This window comes from Octopus sinensis, linkage group LG1, assembly GCF_006345805.1.
Source record: "Octopus sinensis linkage group LG1, ASM634580v1, whole genome shotgun sequence".
In the NCBI taxonomy this organism is placed as follows: domain Eukaryota; kingdom Metazoa; phylum Mollusca; class Cephalopoda; order Octopoda; family Octopodidae; genus Octopus; species Octopus sinensis.
This window is the reverse complement of record NC_042997.1, coordinates 64,127,180-64,149,189: the sequence shown is the minus strand read 5'-3', so window position 1 is coordinate 64,149,189 and position 22,010 is coordinate 64,127,180. Positions and strand designations below refer to the sequence as shown.

At 34.1% G+C, this 22,010-nt stretch overlaps 1 protein-coding gene across 3 annotated transcripts in view; it reads left to right on the top strand.

The window, feature by feature from the left end:
- Positions 1-22,010, top strand: part of LOC115215511 (neuronal acetylcholine receptor subunit alpha-10-like) — a 566,788-nt gene that overhangs the window by 416,939 nt on the left and 127,839 nt on the right. For all 3 annotated transcript variants that reach the window (XM_036501651.1, XM_029784683.2, XM_036501647.1), the window contains exon 4: positions 18,639-18,781. In XM_036501651.1, coding sequence (XP_036357544.1) covers positions 18,639-18,781 — 143 coding nt within the window. The remainder of the gene's footprint in view (positions 1-18,638; positions 18,782-22,010) is intronic.

Genomic DNA, 22,010 nt, shown 5'->3' with positions numbered 1-22,010 from the left:
GGGAAAAATCAGATTTAGGATTAAATCCATTTTATAGTAAAATATTATAAAATATTATTAGAGACAAAACCACTATTTTGCAAAACAAACAAGGAAAGACTTAATCAATACATAAAATTTTAATAAATAGACTATTTATTAAAATTTTATGTATTGATTAAGTCTTTCCTTGTTTGTTTTGCAAAATAGTGGTTTTGTCTCTAATAATATTTTATATATATATATATATATAAACACACACGCACATACACACACACATATATACGTATATGCATATATATATATATATATATATATATATATATATATATATATATATATATATATATGAGGAAGTCAAATGCACTTCATATAACTTACATCATATACAAATAATCTTAGTAGATGCAAACGTCTTTAATATGAACGGCAATGTTTCTCCGACTGAGTAGAGCAATCATACAGAAATTATTAAAAAATTTAGAGCTAGTCAGAAATATATCTCTTTATAACGTTAATAATTTATTAATAACGTGCTACGTAAGAAGTTAGAAAGTGATGAATTTACATAAAGTTTTTTATATATATATTTGATTATTAAGGAAGTTACCGCTGATAAATCTTTTGCATATTTTTTTCTTTTTTTTCTTTTGGTCGAATCAAAAATTTCCCTAAAAACGCAAGAATATTACCAGTGGCAACTTTATTAAAAACAATACATAAAAGAAGAATCAAGAAAATACATCACTTTATTTATTACCATAAACTATGAGAATCTACTTCTTGTTGAAAATAACTTGTAGTTAATAGTTTTATTCTTTAAATCAAGTCATAAATATTTTATAAGTATCTCTATCGTGCTTGTTATGGTCGTTGCTGAATATTACATCTTAGGTATTGCATTAGAGTATCATTCGTTCTGTGAATTCGATATTCATATCTTAAAATATTTTCAATATCATCCTAACGTGTTGCGTCACACGTTCTTTGTTATGGCTATAAGCCCACTTCATGCCTGATTAAACGAATATTTGATCGAAGGCATCTAATCGTTGTTATGTCTGGTTTTACAGTCATAGCAAGTATAGGACTACATTACAGTATCCACTATGTTCTTCATATTTTAAGACAGCAAAGTATAATTTCATAGACATTTTGTAACTGTATCTATAATTTCACAGACATTTCGTAACTGTTTTTGGTTGAACAATGTCTCTGTGCGTGAATGTGTGCTTGTACGGTTGTATAAATGTGTGCATGTGCGTGCGTATATGAATCAACCTCTCAAACCAATCAAACGGGGATTGATTCAAAAATTGAGGTCGGGATTTATGATAGTATTGAATATATACTTATTCGCCTTTGTTGTTCAAATACATTCCACAAGCCTCTCTGAATTCAGTTGATGTTTTTATGCATTTGTGTGACTGTATGTGTGTGCGTGTTTTTGCGTGCGCGCACATTTATGAGTAGGTGTGTGTGTGCCAGTGTATATGAATTTATGTGCTTGAGTGTGAAAATACATATATTCAAACATGCATACATAGTAGAAGTGAACTCGCATCCGAGCACCAGTTCTACCTCAAAACTTGTAAGTTTCGGTAATGTTACAATGGAATCTCTTAATAAGATAACAGCCATCAACAGATGCATTGCTAGAAACCTTCAGATATACGCAAGCGTTGTTTCGGCCATTTTTTCTTCGTCTCATCTGATTAACAGTTTAGAAGCGCTATCCCTAGAAATGGCTATCCTATCTCTGAAACCGTGCCGATTGTCTCCCTTGCAGCATTTCGGAAAAAGAATTTGGCCAAAATTCCAAATCACATACATGCAGATTTGTAAATACACCCGCCAGCTCGTCTGGTCTACACTCCATTTTGACAGGACTATTTCTATGGGTTATTTTCTTAAACGTAAATTAATTATACAATATATGTATGGATATAATAAATGCACGGTGAAGCAGTTTCAAGAGTTTAATCAAAGTGAGACTCGTAAACATTAAAATTCTAACGTTGAAATATATGCACAATTTTTTAATACAATTTTATTTCGTAAACGAAAGACTGATTACAAACATATGGAGAGGACTGGGTGAACATAAAAAAGAGAATGAAAAAGAAGTGGTTAAAAGTCAAATACGAGGATGACGAAGGACACATAAAGAGGAGAATAATATATAAGAAAAATAACACTAAAGTAACAGAGTTGAAAACGTGGGTAAAGTGGCATTTGCCGTGCCTATGTGTGTCGTAAAACCATTACTAATACGTTTAAAGGGAATATATTTATGTAAGTGGTGGGGCGTGAAACTAAAGTGAGGAAGAAGAAAGACTAAAACAAAGTGGTACAAAAACTGTTAGTAAGAGAGAATACTTTTTTTTCTGCCAATATTGAAAAAAAGCAAACGCAGCGTGTCATCATATTTTTCTTAAACATTGCAGTAATAAGGGATATTTCATATATATGTATATATATATATATATGAATGTATGTATGTATGTATGTATATTTATGCATGTGTGTATGTATATATATATATATAATATATATATATATATATATATTATATATATATATATATAGATAGATAGATAGATAGATAGATAGATAGATAGATAGATATAGATAGATAGATAGATAGATAGATAGATAGATAGATATAGGCACATTTAGTAACCGAAAAGTTTCTAGCACAAATTTGAGTTAACTTAATAAAACTATACTGGTTGGTTTGGAGCAAAGAATTTCAGTTAAATTCGAAGTATATGAAGGTATTTAACCCATCTATTAACGTTAGATTGCGTTTTATACAATGTGTATGGAAAATATATTTTCTTCAAATAGAATTATTTTGCCGACGACATTTCGTGATCAACTTGTTCCACGAACTTAACAATATATGTTACATATGCAAAACGGATTAAAATCTTTAGAATATGGCTTTGAAAATTCTATTAATAATCATACATGTTATGTAATGAAAGTAATACTCCTTTTTCTCACTTATAATACTTCAGTCTAAAAGCATATACGCATTGCGTACATTCTATTGTAATGGTGGAGTCTGTTACATTGAAGTAGCTATATCCTCACTTCACTGTCAGCTTGACTATGAAACAGTAAACCAACTCATGTTTTTAGTTATTTATTAATAAGATAACCTAAGCATATTTACAATGTGGTTGGTTAACAAAATAAAGTTGCAGTATTTATTTGGAGTTTCATAAGATGGTGGTGGAAACCAAGTTTTTGGTGTTCTTCGTATAGCTATAGTAAACCTTCAGAGAAGAAATATCCAGATTCTAATTAGGTTTCCTGTGGGAGTAATTTGTACTCCAATACATATCTGAAATAATACAATGATGCTGGTAGTGATATTAATCATTGAATTAAATTCTTTGGATAACTAAGTTCAATAAATATATCGGGTGTGCTTGAATGGATGATACTTGATAATGATCTTTTCAGCGATTAGAAGGTAGCAGTAGAACGACGGAAATGAACTTGAAGCTAGAGGTTATCTTCTTTTAATTACCTGAATGAAATTTCACTGTAAATGGTCCGGGATGTTTGTATAAACAGTCGCAACATTGTTTCAGGTCTAGAGAACAATGGACAATGTTAGAAAATGTTGGAGTGAGGTCTCCCGAGCCTTGTAGAATATTAAACAATGATAAGGGATCATAAAATTTGGGGGCACGAAATGAAGGATTAGTCTTTCTAAAGAAGTCCCGGTTAAGTAATGTAAGCATTGGCTTACCTTATAACAGATCCTAATGTTTAGCGTAGCTGTGAAAGCTTTACATGAGTATTGCTCGTGTTTATGTGAAATGATATGCGATGCAGTTTGTTTTAATGATACTAGTGTTTATTCATATTTTTCCTTGCAAAAGTCATAGATTCTAGGTTCCCATTGTTTTTGTTAAAACATTTTCGATTATAGCGGCAGAGCCGACACCTACACGTAGCGTCTCAGTTGCGTAGGGACGGCGAAGTGTATGGACGGCGACGCATCGTTACGGAATGTTCGGAAATATTGTTATGGAATATCATTTGCGTAAGATAATTCTTTGCTATATATGGCAACAAACAGATGGCAGATCTATAAATGAAGTGAATATATATCAAACCCGTTAAGTGGTCCGTTCCAATATTTACAGAGATTGCGATGCAATAGCATGATCTAGTAGTAGGCATAAAAAGGAGAAATATGACAGTTAAAAATTCACTTCCTAAAAACAGAACCCCCACATACATGTGTGTGTGTGTGTGTGTACAAGAATGAAAGAATTGTGGAACAAAGCTACATAATATTTATGTATAACACGGTCATTTCTATTTACCAATATATTGTGCGTGTGTACACAAATTCATACAGAATAAAGATAGATATAACCGTATATATATATATATATATATATATATATATATATAATATATATATATATATATATATACGGCTTTATATATATATATATATATATACGGCTTTATTTATATTTCTGAATGGGTAAATTGTTTGAAGTATAAATTAATGCCTGCAATGTAAATAAACGTTTCGTTTGATTGTAAATACTTTTATGAATATCTTATAAGAAGTATATATCTTACTCTCATTTAAGAAATGTATACATTAACGGTCTTTATAAAATCTGATATCCCTTTATAAAATGGAATGTAAGTACTGATAAGACGTTTGTGATAAGATATTCTAGAGAATATCTTTTTTATTTAACTTTTACTGTCTGCTATTTAGAGAACACGAAACATGAAAGCCACAGATCTAATATAATGACAATCAAAGGCATTAAACGAGTCCTATTGAATAATGACGTAATATGTTTGAAGATTGAGTCTATGTATATTTCACTTGGGAACACAGAATTAGATATGAGTCTGAAAGAATCTACTAATGGAGAATGTTTATTTAGTTACAAATAAATTCTATTTCAGATGCTATTGCAATATTATGTTATAAATAACCCAAGCTAAAATTATATTTGCTGCACTGGTATTTAGCTGGAAGCTTTTATGGAAAATCTTTTCACAAATAGGCACAAACTAATAAATACATGTTTTAGATAAAACCTGATCTGCAGCATCCCTAGTCCATAAGATACAATTCTCGTGACGCAAGTGATTATAACCAATCTGTCACTGATATTTTGCTATCACTATAATAAATATGCAATCTCACTCAATCTAACCGCAAATAGTTACTTGTGGAGAAGAGTGACACAGCATTAAACTATTGTAAATGGTGCTTATTTCATAATTTATTATTGATCCGTTAAAAGCTAGTATACAATGTAAATTTATTTGCAGTAAACACAGATACTCAAACACGTAGAGCAAGAGAAGTATAGGCGTGTGTAATAATAGAAAACTAAGAATTTCAACAATCTCATACTTTAGTGCAAAAAACGTAACCTGGGTATTCAGATAACATGCAGCTCGATAGGAATATTTAATAGGTACGATTGGGTACAAGATTATATAGCATTTCTCAAGAAAATTCTGAAATGAGTTTCTTTTTGCATATTTCTTTATAGAACTCCATAAGAATGTTCCTATGAATATATTATTTTCATACGATGTTATATGCTATACTCTGTGCTACATATACTCTCCGCTAAATTATTATTTTAATTGACATCATAAAAATTTGTAAACTTTTGAGAGAACATGAAATAATTATATTTTGGAATATCGTATCTCTAGGCATTTCGCACAAAGCTAAAAGTAATTCAATGTAAGTATTTGATTCATAATCAAACGGGCAGCATCTGACTTTTTTTTTTATCTAAAAGCGTTCTTCAACCAAATACTTACATGTTATTATTTATATCTTAATATTTTAGTGCTCTGCAAGACAAAATATTACAAAAGGCTGCTATAATACAATGAACGAATAGCATTATCATTTCACCATCAGTTGGAATTCACTGCGAAACGATATTTCTATGTAGCTATTGAACAAGTATCATTTGAAACCGTCCACTAGGATCATCTTAATAATCGTCGACAAGCCGATATTGATCCTTCCACAATTTTTACACGCAGTATTTTTTCCAAATCATGCATTAACTTCCCATTGCTTATTCATCTTGAAATGCATCACGAACAAAAGAATGCCTTTTAAAATAGAATGAAGAGCCGAAGGCTTGTTTCAAACAATTTTCAAATATTATCTCATGATAAGATACTATCAAAGAACTTCAATGTGAAGATGTAATCTCCATGTGACAGAAAAGTAGAAAGAAAAATACGAAACATACAGCTAATGTTTTCAAAAGCATTGATCAGTTTTCAATTCTCCAATAGTGGAAAAAGTGTTTGTGAAATGCAATCAGAACAATATATTCTACATGCGGTGACATGCATATGTTGATGAGCAAGAAAACGCACATGCGTAACTGCGCATAAACATTAAGTACTTATACACACGCACAAGTATTGGGGCACGCATGCGAATACTAGCAGCCATATGTATATATATATATATATATATAAAGAGAGAGAGAGAGAGAGACGTCGAAGAATAGATAGATAGATAGGTAAATAGATAGGTAGGTAGATAGATAGATAGATGATGGATGGATGGATAGATAAGTAGGTAGGTAGCTAGCTAAATAGAAAGGTAGATACATAGATAGATAGATTGATAATTAGGTAGAAAGATAGATAGATAAATAAGTAGAAAGGTGGATACATAGATAAATAGATAGGTAGGTAGGTAGGTAGTAAGCTAGCTAGACAGATATATATATATAGATAGATAGATAGATAGATACATACATACATACATGCATACATACATACATACATACATACATAGATGCATAGATGCATAGATAGACAGACAGATAGACATACAGACAGATAGATAGATAGACAGAGAGACAGACTGACAGGCAGATAGACAGACAGACAGACAGGCAGATAGATAGATAGAGATAGATAGATAGATAGATAGATAGATAGATAGATAGATAGATAGATAGATAGATAGATAGATAGATAGATAAGTTTCTTTATTGACCACACAGAGCCGAACACAGAAGGGACAAAATACAATGTAGAGCTTTTCTTTTCGAAAATATAAAAAAAAGAAAATTCCGTTCAAAAGGGATTGTGAAAAACAAAACGATCAAAGGGGATCGTGTATCACAGAAGAATTTTAAAAGTCGAAAATGCAAGATTAGGTTTATCCGGGGAAAGAAAAGCCTACGGAAAAGGCCACGGTAACCGCAGGCAAGGAGAGAATAAACACATGAAAGCTAAGTGCTCCCTCTCTCTCTCTCTCTCTTTTTTCGATTTAGAGGATCATGCCCAAAGTGGTTTCGTCACTCGCACGCACCATCTTTGCTACATCCACCCACCCTTTATTGAGACTTTCACGAGACAAAACTTGCCTTTGTCTTCTCACCTTCCTTTTCAAGTGGTACTTGAAAAATTGATGAGTGATTGTCCAGAGAGGTAAGTGTTTGTCTCTAAACCTTTCGCTCGAGTCCATCACACATTCTTTCACCATGGCCACCAGTACGATGAAGACTGCCTTGCCTTCCCGGGTAGCGGAAGGTAGCGGAGCAATTTTCATGATAGACACAGCCGACAGATGGACTTGTCCCACACGTGACAGCAGCTGTTCGGCATATGCCCACAGGCCCGGTATGGTTGGCGTGTCTCGAACCGTGCCGAAAGGTTAATGCTTCTCGATAGCACTGCCAGGCTAGGGATCTCTGGTGATTGTGCATAGATCCCGGCCCGAAAGTTGTCTTGAACAGGCGGGTTAGGTGTTCCTCGTCGACGCCCAGATTCTGCCCGAGAACGTCAGAACGCCTTAGCGGAATTGAATCGCACACTTTGGTCCCGGACGGTAGAGTTGCTTGAGAGGAAGGCGGCACTCGCGGGGCCATTCACCTAGCGTCAGTCTCAGTTTGATCCACGCCTGCAGTTTGGCCAAAGAGACGAGCTGCAGGAAAGAGCGTCGCTCAAATGGCGACCGCACCTATTCATGAAGCGCCGGAGATGTAGCAGTCTCAGCGCATGTCTGTGCATAATCAACCACGGCATGCCTAGCCCTCCATTTAGCGGGTGTTTACAGTAAATGGATCGCCTAACCATCGAAACGCTTCCCTTCCACAAAAAGCAGAAGAGTATGTGTTCCAGTTTGGTGATGGTAGGGCCTGGATAGGGCATGACGTTCAGACGGTAATCGATGCAAATCAGGTCCCTGTAAGCTTGGCGTGTCGCGAACGACGCGTTCAGCTTCCAGTAACCGGGACCCTGCCTATGTGTCAAGTGTACAAGTCACAAATTTGGGATCTGTGTAGCTATCTATGTTGAATTGTGGACAACCTACACTATCCTTATCCACTATTCTACAGAAAGAGGATCTGGACAACTCGATGCGTCTATACCATGTCCACATTGGCACATTCGGGTGGTTCACTCAGTACCTGTCACACAGTTGGAAACGTCTCATTTTACGATTTCTGCCCACGAGGTCTAGATGCGTGTCCAGAGTAGCGTTCCAACTCTCACCACCACCACCACCACCACCACTGAAAGTAAAGTTCCAGACGTTCCCAGGAAAATCTATAGACGTCGAATAAAATCTGGCCGACCTGTTAAGGACGATGCATAAACTGTTATGAGCCAAAAAGCACACCCATTAATGCCATGTACATCCAAGTCGACCAGCCTACCCTCCTGGTCTAGAAAAGTTGCTCTCACTTTGAGGTCCAGACTCAAAGTAAGCACCGCGGTGCCACCTCTGCCTACTTTTGGCAGACACGGAGAAAAGTAAATGTCAAAATGTCCGCCGAACATGTACTGGAGGGTCCGCGGGCTGTGGAGCCTATTCTCGCTGAATGGCTATGATATGCAGATTCTGTTACTTGAAGCCATTTAAGAGGTAGCCTTGTTTCCAAGGCGACCTCCAAGTCACGTACATTTATACTACCTATTTTGAGCACGTTCCTATCGAAAGTTGTGTTTTACACACGAAAGGAAGGCGAAAGATAGAGAGAAAGAGTGAGTGAGAGAGAAAGAGTGAGTGAGAGAGAGAGAGAGAGGAGAGAGAGAGAGAGAAAGTCACTTACTGTCCGAAAGTTGTTTGTCCTTCACCTGACAGTTTTCTCCCAGGAGGTTTCTGTAATGTTTTTTAAACTGGTATTTTTGAAATATCCCTACTGCATACTGATAGATAGATAGATAGATAGATAGATAGATAGATAGATAGATAGATAGATAGATAGATAGATAGATAGATAGATAGATAGATAGATAAGGCGGTGAGCTGGCAGAAACTTTAGCACGCCGGGCGAAATGCGTAGCAGTATTTCGACGTCCGTTACGTTCTGAGTTCAAATTTCGCCGAGGTCGACTTTGCCTTTCATCCTTTCGGGGTCGATAAATTAAGTACCAGTTACGCATTGGGGTCGATGTAATCGACTTAATCCCTTTGTCTGTCCTTGTTTGACCCCTCTGTGTTTAGCCCCTTGTGGGTAATAAAGAGATAGATAGATAGATAGATAGATAGATAGATAGATAGATAGATAGATAGATAGATAGATAGAGAGATAGAGAGATAGATAGATAGATGCCACAGGACTCCGTCGGTTACGACGACGAGGGTTCTAGTTGATGCGATGAATACAAAGGCTTGCTCGTGAAATTAACGTGCAAGTGGCTGAGAAAATCCAAAGACACTTGAAACATTCAAGTAGTTCTCGGGGAAATTCAGCGTGACAGAGAATGTGACAATGCTGGCCCTTCGATATACAGGTACAAAAGAAATAGAAAGAAGGAGTGAGAGAATGCTGTGGTGAAAGAATACAGCAATGTTCGCCCCCCCCCTACCCCCTGCCAGAGCCTCGTGGAGCTTCAGGTGTTTTCGCTCAATAAACACAATTCTCGGTCTGAGAATTGAAACCGCGATCCCCGACCGCGAGTCCGCTGCCCAAACCACTGGGCCATTGCGCCTCCATATGTATATATATGTGTGTGTGTATGTGTGTGTGTGTGTGTGTGTACATATAAAACTACACACACACATATATATGCATGAGTGAGTGCTTAGTTATGGAATTATATGCATATTCACACATAGATAAATATGTGTCTGTCTGTGCACGACCATGTATTTGTATATGTGTGTATATATATATTATATATATATATATATATATATATATATATATGCAGATATGTCCGTACTAATGTAATGCCTCTGGTGTAAGAACATTCGTACTACAGATTTTCATTTCTCGTTTCACATTTAATTACGTTTAGGCCAATAACACTTGTATGTTGAAAACATTGATGAGAATTAATCTGACACCTAAATCGAACGTTTGCAAAATTAAATGAAAACGTTTCCCGTAACATTTGTATATGGGGGAAAATTAACTGCGTGAGACTCACATGTCTGTCATCAGCATTTTCGTTAATATATATATATATATATATATATGTATGTATGTATGTCTGCCTGTATGTATATATGTGCTGCTTGAGATTTGCATTTCAACAACACATATATTGACGATAAAAATAATCCACGTTCTTTTTACGCTGAAACGCGTTATGTGGCCTTTTCCGTAATTGCACGATGAAACCTGTGTCGTGACCTTTTGTGTACTTGATACTCTGTAGTTCACAAGTTTTGCTGTAATTGTCTTAACGTGTTGAGATAAGAGAAATTAAACTTTCAGAGAACTTAATTTGTGTGTGATAAATTTTACACTACCAAAAATTTCTGTTGTCTCAGTGTCTTCTGATAATCCCTATATATATATATATATATATATATATATATATATATATATATATATATATATATATATATATATATATAAAAGCAAATATAAGAAAAACATTCCTATCACTTTGATATATATGAGGAAATTAAAGAAAAATACATCTATGAAGCAGAAACACCTGTCAGACTAAGGTTTAATGTGAATGAACAAGATTATGATATATAATTCTCCATTCTTATTTATACTGTCATGACTATACACTGTATATACTGTACAAAATCCAAGAAAGTAGAAAGTGAAGTACCGTGTGATGTATCGCGTGAAGTACCATGTAATTGTGTATCTTAAAATATTTCCCGTGTTCGATATCATTGGAGCTGGTTAACCTGAACCTGGATTATGTGAGAGTTTAAAATCCCTAGTCATTTACGTTATTCTCACTCAAATGACTCTGAGCACCTAGGGCAGCTTTACTCCCAGTCGAATGACTTGCTATAAATGAATTTAGAATTCCGTTACTTGTTTTGACATTTATCATCACATATACATACATACATATATACATACATACATATATACATACATATATTTATACATATCTATATATATATATATATATATATATATATATATATATCGGAAGGTTTGGAGATGATGTACAGGTATTATATATTAGAAAAATTGAGGTAATCAGATCAGATGGTTCATATTTGTAGATATTTATTTATATATTACATTTTTTACATATATATCATATCATTCGGATTAGCGCTTGCTCCCATTCTAGTGGGTTTTCAAATTTGAAAACCCACTAGAATGGAGCAAGCGCTAATCCGAATGATATGATATATATGTAAAAAATGTAATATATAAATAAATATCTACAAATATGAACCATCTGATCTGATTACCTCAATTTTTCTAATATATATATATATATATATATATATATATATATGTATATATATATATATATATGTATATATATATATATATATATATAATATATATATTTATATAAACGTATTCATAAATAAATATATACGTGTATATATAGACATTTATAGAGTTGTGTGTATGTACGTTTGTTTATACGGCCATATACCTACAGATTTGTGAATGTACATAATCTTGCATTTTATAAAGCTTATTGTGTGATATAATACAAAAATGTTAAAGGAACTTCGGTGGACAGTTGAATACCAGTATTTCATCAAGCTGATGAACTTGTGCAATATGTTGATAGTGATTCATTAAATTATGTCTGAGACAGAAAACAAAATAAGAAATAAAAGAGGTGTTGTATTTCTCAAAGTTTTCTGGCGTAAAATAATTTGATATGATATTGTTTCACGGAAGTCGTTCGAAGGCTTTTTCGTAGCGAGTTAGGGCATTAAAGAGTTTATTGCTCAAGTTCGGTGATACTTGAGCTTCATAATCTAAGTGCCTGACTTTCATTACCTTTCATTCAAAGTAAAATACAAACGTGTAAAACTCTTGAAACCATCCATTCTGCTTTATAATCCTCATTTAGGAAGCGATTCTTCTGTATCCAAGACAATCAAGTAGAGAATTTCAAGTGAAAGTATCAATTAAATGTTTTTGTGAATAGTATATTGTCCTTTCACTAAAATTGTTTCCCTTTATATATTTATGCTGTAATCATATATATTGAATGCTGTACATGCGCATATAGTGGATGAATCATCGATGTGTATATATATATATATATATATGTAGCGATGGCAAGTAATTGTATAATGTGAAATAAATATCATTTTGTTTTTCATACAAAGAATGAACTTTAATCAATTATATATTTTCCATTTTGTTCGATGACATTTTGTCACCTTTCTCGCAACTTCCTGATTCCTTGCTCATAGAACTTCTGGTACTTAGCAAAATACTGACGCAAGTGCGCTTTCTAGTCATCATCGTTATTGAAAGTCGTACTATGCAAAGAATTTTGCCAACTTCGAAATAAATGCAAGGTCAAAGAGATATGGTGGATGTGACATCACTTCCAAACCATAATTTTTCACGAGTTATCAAAGACGTGTGTGGTCTAGCGTTGTCATGGTGGAGCACGATTCCATTACGATTTTCCAATTCTGGCCGTTTTTCTTTGATTGCTTCCTCCAGTTTCATTAAGTGTTGAGAATAAACATCTAAAGGGAACGAAGTGGTTCCTTAGAAGCAGCTCAAAATGCACAATACCTTTGTAATTCCACCAAATTGAGAGCATTATATTTTTTGGATGCAATTCAGCTTTCGATGTGGTTTGTGCAGCTTTATTACGCTTGGATCATGATCGTTTTCTATTGATTTTATTGTAGGCAATCTATTTTCCATCACCAGGGATGATTTCTTCAAATCAAGGTCGATTTTATTGCATTTGAGATACATATCGCAAATATTGATTGGCTGTTTTAAATGAATCTCTTCCAAATTATGTGGAACCTAAATATCGGGCTTCTTAACAAGTCCAAGACATTTTAAGTGATTTTCAATTCTTGTCTGTAAAACATTTAACCTCTCTGCAAACTCTCGCATGTTTATATGTCAATCAGATTCAGTTACGGCTTTGATTCGGTCATCATCAACTTCAGTACGTCGACCAGAACGTTGGTCATCTTTGAGTGAAAAATCTCCAGAACGGAAGTTTTTACACCAGTTCTGATGTGTGTGTTCTGTGAAATAATCAACACCATAAACTTCAAATATCACTTTGTGAGTCTCAGCAGCTTTCTTGCCTTTACAGAGATAAAAAAAATAGCAAAATATTGCGAAATGTTCGTTTTCGCACTTCATGTTTAAAGTGACTCTGAATTAAGTGTTGAAAAAAAAATTACCTGCAATTAGCTTCTAAACTTAGCTAAAAGTAACAGCTATCAAATGGCAAATGATAAAAGTCATAACATTGACAAAGTCATTCACAATCGTAGTTGTATTTGCGAGAAACAAAATTACTTTATATCTTCAGATCTATGTAGGCAATCTATATTGCCTAAATTCGCCATGATAGATCACTAGACACTAAATCTTATTTATTTTCTCTCCCTGTATATCTATGCATGCATAGACACAGGCGTTGATTGTCGGCTGTCGACGGAAATGGTGGTTGAGTATTTGTATATAAGAAGGGTGGATCCCAACATAAATATATTGTAAGATATGTGAATAGCTGTATATGTAGAATAATGTATACTTAGTTATATGAACGTATCGAAAATAGAATAAAATCAATGAAAGCCATATGGAAGCAACACATATAATTCAATAAAGATCTAAACTGACAATAAGCTCTTTATTAAAAACGTAAATTCCCGTTTAAATCATTCAATTGATTAGTATCGCTTTTATTAAGATTCATTTCAACTAAAAGCGATTCCATCTCCAGTTTTAGACGCTGTTGCTGCAACAACAACAACTACTACTACTACTACTACTACTACTACTATTACTACTACTACTACTACTACTACTACTACTACACCAGTCCCACCACCACCACAACAACTACTACTAATACTACTACTACTAATACTACTACTACTACTACTAATAATAATAATAATAATAATTACAACAACGATAAGAAGAAGAATTGTAGGAATCCTTGAATTATTATTAATAATAGTAGTAGTAGCAGTAGTAGTAGTAGTAGTAGTAGTAGTAGTAGTAGTAGTAGTAGTAGTAGTAGCAGTAGTAGTAAAATAATACATTAATTAATAGCACTATGTGAATACACGAATAAATACGACGTTAAGAAAGTAGTATTGATGAGAAGGAGGAAGAGTGATCAGGAAACGAAGGAGGAGAGAAAGGAGAAAAGGGTGGAAAAAAGGTGGGGAGAAAGAATGAAGCGATGGGGAAAGAGGAAATGGCAGACGAAGGGATGTAGGAAGAGGGATGCAAAAGAAAAGATGATGAGACTAAAAAGAAAACTTACAAAGAGGCGGTTTGAAACTTTGGGATTTTATATCAAGGCGTGTAAAACTGAAAAGTAAAGAGAAAATATGAAGAACTATTTTGAAAGCCGTCATATCAGGCAGCTTTTATGCTAGCTCCTGTAGAGGGCTCTTCATTAGGCCTTGGGCCCAACAATGGCACTTCATGCATTGAGTACATATTAAATTTTATTAAACTTGACCAAAGATTTTCAAGCAATGAATAATTTTCATCAAAACAATGATATAATCTGTCGACTCGGAACTTATTGCAAAGCTGCATGATAAACAAAATTTTTTGTCTTCCCATAAGGGGTCAGAACATTTTTTCTGTCTAACCTCTTTCGTTCTCTCTCCCTCACTCTTTCTATTGATTGTTTTCAACCATTACCATCACCAGTTCCACCAACATCACCACCACAACTGCAATACACCACCATCAATACCGTTGACTACGCCACCTTTTCCTCCACCACCTTCACCACGATCTTTCACATCACTTACTATTACTATTGTCCCTGAGTGCTTCAGCTACCACCACCACCACCATCACCGTCGCCTCCATCTCTATCATTACTCATTCTATTACTATCACCCCGTTACCATCACAACCGTCCATCTACTACCATCTCTATGCCTACTATTACTTTCACTCCAGCATGAGCAATAGTAGTAGTGTTAATGAATAATGAGACAGAAATTCGTTTTCACATGTATTATATTAGATGACATGTACTGAATTTTAGTAAACAAACTACATGGGCCAATTAAGGATCACTTGAGTATCCAATTATCATTGCTACCACGGGTAAATGCCTTCTTCCAATAGACATTTGCGCTCGTTGAATATAGCCGCTATTGTACGTATCATATTTGCGACTCTTGCCTATCTTACAGCAAATTACTGACGTGGATGTTCTCCGCCTACCACCATGCTTCCCCTCCTCTTAAAAAATTTTAAAAGACCACAAGGGCTTGGGCAAGAGATGAAAATGTTTGTAATTTCAGCTGCGTTCACCATACACCCCCTTTCACCATAGTCAAATGATATAGGCATTGTACCTTCACTTCTCTGCTAAAAGAAGGTGGCATAACGATATTTTGTACCGATTTTATCAGGGGCGCTTTTTGTCGGTATCCTAGGCATGAGCTTCTCAATGCGATGTTCGTCTGTTGTTATTTGCTCCGTATTTTTATGGCAATCATCAACCCACATTCTTTTTTTTTTATAGAAAAAGAGGTGAAGCTTAGTTGTGGTCTTTATAGAAGAAAGGGGTTAAGCGTAAGGTGATTGTTGTGTTTGCTGTTATCATGTTTTTGCACATTTATCTGTGTTCTTTTCGCTGCTTCTTTTTTTATGATTTAATCTTTTAGTTCTGATGCTAGATTTTGTACTTGACATTTTGGCTGGTTTTATTACTGTTAGAGTGTTTTTGGTGCGGTGTTTGACTGGTCGGTGGTATGTGCTGCCCGTCACATCTCTAGCATTCAAATAGCGGCCTTTGTTTCTTCTATTGTTTCTTTATTTCCCTCGACGATGAACTCTTGCAATGCGTCTTTCAAAAGATCTGATTTATGGTAGTAGAGAGTGTTCTTGTGCAGGACATTAGGCAGGTATCTCGGCCTTTCTGTGACTACATGCATTCATCTTTTACTACTAATGGGCACCACTGGGTGTCTCTTTTTTGGTTTTTGGTGGCGGCTACTTTTGTTGTGGTGATGATTGTTGTTGTTAAACGTTTTAAAATTGACATGTACCGGCTATTACAGTCAGCGAATTTTTAATATTACATCTATAATTTTCCGTGCATATCTATGCAATTTATAATAACTCAATGGGTACAATTAAAATGACTTCGCTTTCTCTCTATGATACAGTACGGTATCGTTTCCAGTTGTCTTTAGCTGTAGTTCTCAATTGTGGCAGCAGAATTGTAGTTCTGTTTATTCATATCAATCACTTTGCCTTCATTGGCTTTATGGTTGTGGTTGTAGTTGAAGCTAGGATTTTTTTAAAACTTGTTGTTGTTAGATACCTTGTGGTGAGATTGTTGTCATTTTTGCTGGTCGTGTTTTGCAACTAAGTATATTCTTCTTGCCACTGTAAGTTGTCGCTGTGCTAGACTAGCGACTATAAATGCGGCACAGTTTCCACTCTAAAAAGCTGCGAAATGGAGGGTGGACTTCATAAAAAGCATTGTGAATGCTTAACTCACCTACCGGCTGTCTGTGAGCAAAAAGTATGCAACTGGTTCTTCAGTATCCTTTCGGATGCCCCTTTACGGTAGCTGTCAATTCCGCAACTAGTACAGACATAGTAAAGTTGAAGAAAAGTTAAAAGAGCAAACACTCCAAAAATTGCCAACATATTAAATTCAAAATATCAAGTTTAACACAGATAGAAAGAGTGATAACAACAACAGCAACAGCAACAACAACAATAATAACAACAACAACAACAACAACAACAACAACAACAACAACAATAATAATAATAATAATAATAATAATAATAATAATAAAAATGATAATAATAATAATAACAATGATACAGTTCTTTATTTACGGGATGAGGAAGTATGTGCATTATTTGCAGTATTAACACTATTTACATTCGACGGACATTCGTCCTCATCTTTGTTGTTAACACAACTTTTCGGCTGATATGCCCTCCAGCTTTCTTCAGGTGTGTCGGGGAAATTTCGAACCTGGGTTCTCATTCCTAAGGTATTTTTTTATGTTGTTGTTGTTGTTATTATTATTATTATTATTATTATTATCATTATTATTGTTATTATTATTATTATTATTATTATTATTATTATTATTATTATATTATTATTATTATTATTATTATTATTATTATGGAGTGAATTTTATGGCTTATAAATCTTATATGCTCTTATCCTTCCTTAATACCGGTTCCCATATGCTGTTCATATCTACACTCGGTCTGCTTAGGAAGTTGTTGTATCCTAGCATATGTGCTGCTTCTTTCAGTTTTCGTATTTTCCAGTGGTGTTCTCTGTCTATTATTTTAACCTCATCCCACAGGGAGGTAAATTCGAAATTGAGCATATTTTTAGAACTCGTTTAGTGACCTTCTTAAAATCTAAAAAGCAACCATAACATGCACATCAATGCAATGAAACATATGAAACTTATTAACTATTGCACCTGCATATTCTAACTACAATACATTGGTATGTGAACTGTTGCAATGTTTCATATATAGTCTCTGAAGTATATTCCCTGTTTACCTGTATTGTAAACTACAGGCTGATATGCATGATGCGGCTCAACTGCAAAGATGATTTTTTGCTGTATTATATTGTGGTAAGCAGTTTTCATTAGATCCTTTAGTTCTATGTAACTGTAGAATATGTATCCGTAGAATAGCATTCTGTTGCGAATAGTATATTTCATCATAACATAGTAAAAATATTTATGGAGAGTGTGGGTGTTTGTCTAATGTAAATCAATCGTAAATGTGGATCGTATTTTCATATCCTTCTGAAACATTTTAATAAACGAAGTAGGAGAAACCGCAATAAAAGTCAAAATTCAAACGTACCCGCTTTTAGCGATAGTAAGCACTTTCTAACGTCAACCACACCCAACATGAGTGCTTTCTTTTAATTAGTGAATATTTTAATATTATATAGTTTATGTGTCAGCAATATTTCATGATAGAATTTTATGTCAAGATGGATTGCACTATTTGAAGCAACAGTGTTCTGTTTACGCACAAAAGTAATTCTTTAGACTCCTAAAGCCTTGAAGAGGTTGGATATGCACGGTTTTGATAATGATTTGATAAGTATTAACAAGAACTGCATTAATGATATCGAAAATCGAAATCATGATGTCGTTAGTAATTATGAAAAATTATTTGTCTTTATGAACATTAGATACTTTTATTTCATCCTCACAGCTTCTTCGTCTGCTGACGATGTGGAACTTTCGTTGGTTAACAGACTCTTAAAGAACTATGATAAGAGGGTTCGTCCATCTTTGAACTCGTCAGAAGCAATAAACGTCACCTTCGGAGTGGCATTAGCTCAGATAATCGATGTGGTAAGTACAAATGTAGTTTATTACGTTTTTTTTTCTTTTTTGTTTTTCTTTTGCTTTTAATTCTTTTATTCCCCACAAAAATTTCTCAGGAACGTACACAAAATCTAAATGTGCATAATGAGAGACACGCAACGCTTGATAAAATGTGTTCTCTGTATCTTCTTTATATCATACATCCCTATATACATATATGCGTGTCACTACTTAGATGACGAGGTATTTGGGTATTTTTCTAAATATATAGCAATATTGTTTTCCTTTTCTAAAGTAATATATATATATATATATATATATATATATATATATATATGGATAGATAGATAGATACATACATACATACACACACACATACATACATACATACATTCATGCATATGTGCATATGTGTGTGATTTTCGCTTTTCTCTTTGTATTTGTTACTGTGTTCCCTGCTTATTTAAAACATTCAGAAGATGGTGGAAATGAAGGGGAAATTGGCAGTCAACCCATGTTAGTTGATGTAGTATTTCATTAGGCATACAAGCTAATATCCTTTTTTATGCTATATTCGAATATCTGATAATATACAGATTCTGATTCATTGATAATAATCCTTATTATTCTGAATGGATATATCAGTATATCCTAATCAGAGTGTGCTTCTTATTTATCTTCATATAAGTGGCATTTATATCATTTGCTTAATAATCTGGGTGGTTTAAGTTAAATTAATACCCCCGTGTGTGAAATATAAGCCTATCTATAGTAAATATTCATTGAGTCATTCTTCTATTCTTTTAATTGTTTCAGTCATTTGACTGCGCGGCCATGCTGAAGCACCGCCTTTAGTCGAGCAAATCGACCTCAGGACTTATTCTTTGTAAGGCTAGTGCTTATTCTGTCGGTCTTTTTGCTGAACAGCTAAGTTACATGGACGTAAACACACGAGAATCGGTTGTCAAGCGTTGTTGGGGAGAGAAACTTAGACACACATACATATAAACACACATACATACACACAGTCACACACACAGATGCACACACACACATACATACGTATATATATATACGACGGGCTTCTTTCAGTTTCTCTCTACCAAATCCTCTCACAAGGCTTTGATCGACCCGAGGCAATAGTAAAAGACAAGGTGCCACGCAGTAGCACTGAACCCGGAACGATGTGGTTAGTAAGCAAGCTACTTACCACACAGATACTCCTACCCCCTTTTTAAATTTCACAATGGAATGGCTATGCCTACCTACCAATTCAGTTCTTTTCTCCACTCAAGATTCATCCTAAATTCATTGACATACATTTGTTTGCATTTTTACATTATTCATAGACAAAACTCTTCTGAGTATTTCCCAATACTCTTGCATGCCTTTTTACTTGACCGACAACAATTCACCTTATACAGTTTATGGCTTGTCACAGATAGCCATCAGAGAGGTGACAAAATAGTAAAAGACATTTGCTTCAGTTTAACTTTTAGCTTGAAGTAATTTTCGTTTTTAAGGGATCCTTAATTTTCATTTCACAATACTGTTATATGATATGAATTGATTTATTTCAGACTGTCAAAATGGTATTCGTTGGTCCAATTTAGTGAACAAACGCCCCCGATCTTGGCTTACATGTGCTTGTTAATTACGAAACAATAATTTCATGTTAATCGTTATATCTATATAGAGAGCGTTCCATTGTCTATCACTTATCGACCTCTGCTATTACCTCTGCAACAGTAGCAGATTCCTTGAACAACTACCGCCTAAATGGCAGAAACACAGGAAGAACTGCCACAGTGATAACATATTCCCAGTAATAAACAGTAGAACGGGGTACTAAATACTATAACAAGAAGAAAATCCAATAGTTACCGATATGGCTCTATGAAACATCACTAATGATATCAATTAGAGGAAGACACTGCATTACTAAATGCCGCGGCAACAACAGACTACATGAATATTGATCCCAGGAAGAGATACCAAAGTAATAACCCCTACAAGAGTAACAAGTGTAGAAATATAAACTAAAGCGTATAGATAAAAGTAAAAATATCTCAACGTATCAACGGACAATTTATTATTGAAGTAAAGTACAATGAGTTTTGATGATGTTAAAAGGAAAACAACCATATACAATATACATTTAAGTTTAAATCATGTGCGTTGCGAATACAGACGCACAATATATATATATATATATATTTTAATTTTATCTAGTTTCAGCTCACTAGCTGTGGCCATGCTGGGCACCGCCATTTGGTGTTGCTACATGATTTTACTTCACAAATGCTTTTTAGCAATTGCCATTTGGTGCATGAGAGAGTTCGGTGCAGCATATATATATATATATATATATATATATATATATATATATATATATATGTAAATGTAATATGTGACAATTATTCGGTAGCCATGATAAAACACCGACTTTCGGATGCCGAGGTGGAAACTCGGAGTTTTATCTTGGCTACCGAATAATTGTCACATATTCCATTTACAGATACATTCCTCTATTTACATAATATCGAGATCTCTTTCTTTCTTTTGTTGTCTTACCATTTTTATCAATATGTATATGTATATATATATATATAATATATATATATATATATATATATATATAATATATATATATATATATATATATAGGGCTTGTGTATGTGTGTGTATATATATACATACAAAGTATATAATGTTGTAAATATAATTATAATAAGTGCAAATACTATACTGAGTAGTGCCACATGTTAGAGGTAGACGTCAAATGGATCTAAAACTACCTTATTTCTTATAGAGATAAGAGCTGAAAGAGTGGGAAATGAACGTTCATCGCCCTCGCTTTCAGACTGTGGCTATGTAATAAACAAGGTAGTTTTAGAGCCATTTGACGTCTAATTCTAGCATGTGGTACTACTCAATAGTTGCCCTTATTACAATTATATTTATAAAATTATATACTTTGTACTAACTTTTAACTAAACGATTGATTACATGCTAGCCATTTTATAGAATCTTGCACAGATTTTATCCTTGATTAGATATATATATATAGGCAGGTGTGCACATAGATGCAAAACAAGGTAGAAGGAATAGTATTTTGTGAAAGCTGCAAAATTATCACAAAACTGGTACTCTGAGTTTCAAGTTCCAGTCCGTCGGACAGTTGCGATGAAAACGGAATTAAAAGTATAATGGTACATGTAATATAATGTGAATTGATTAAAAATATACGAATAAC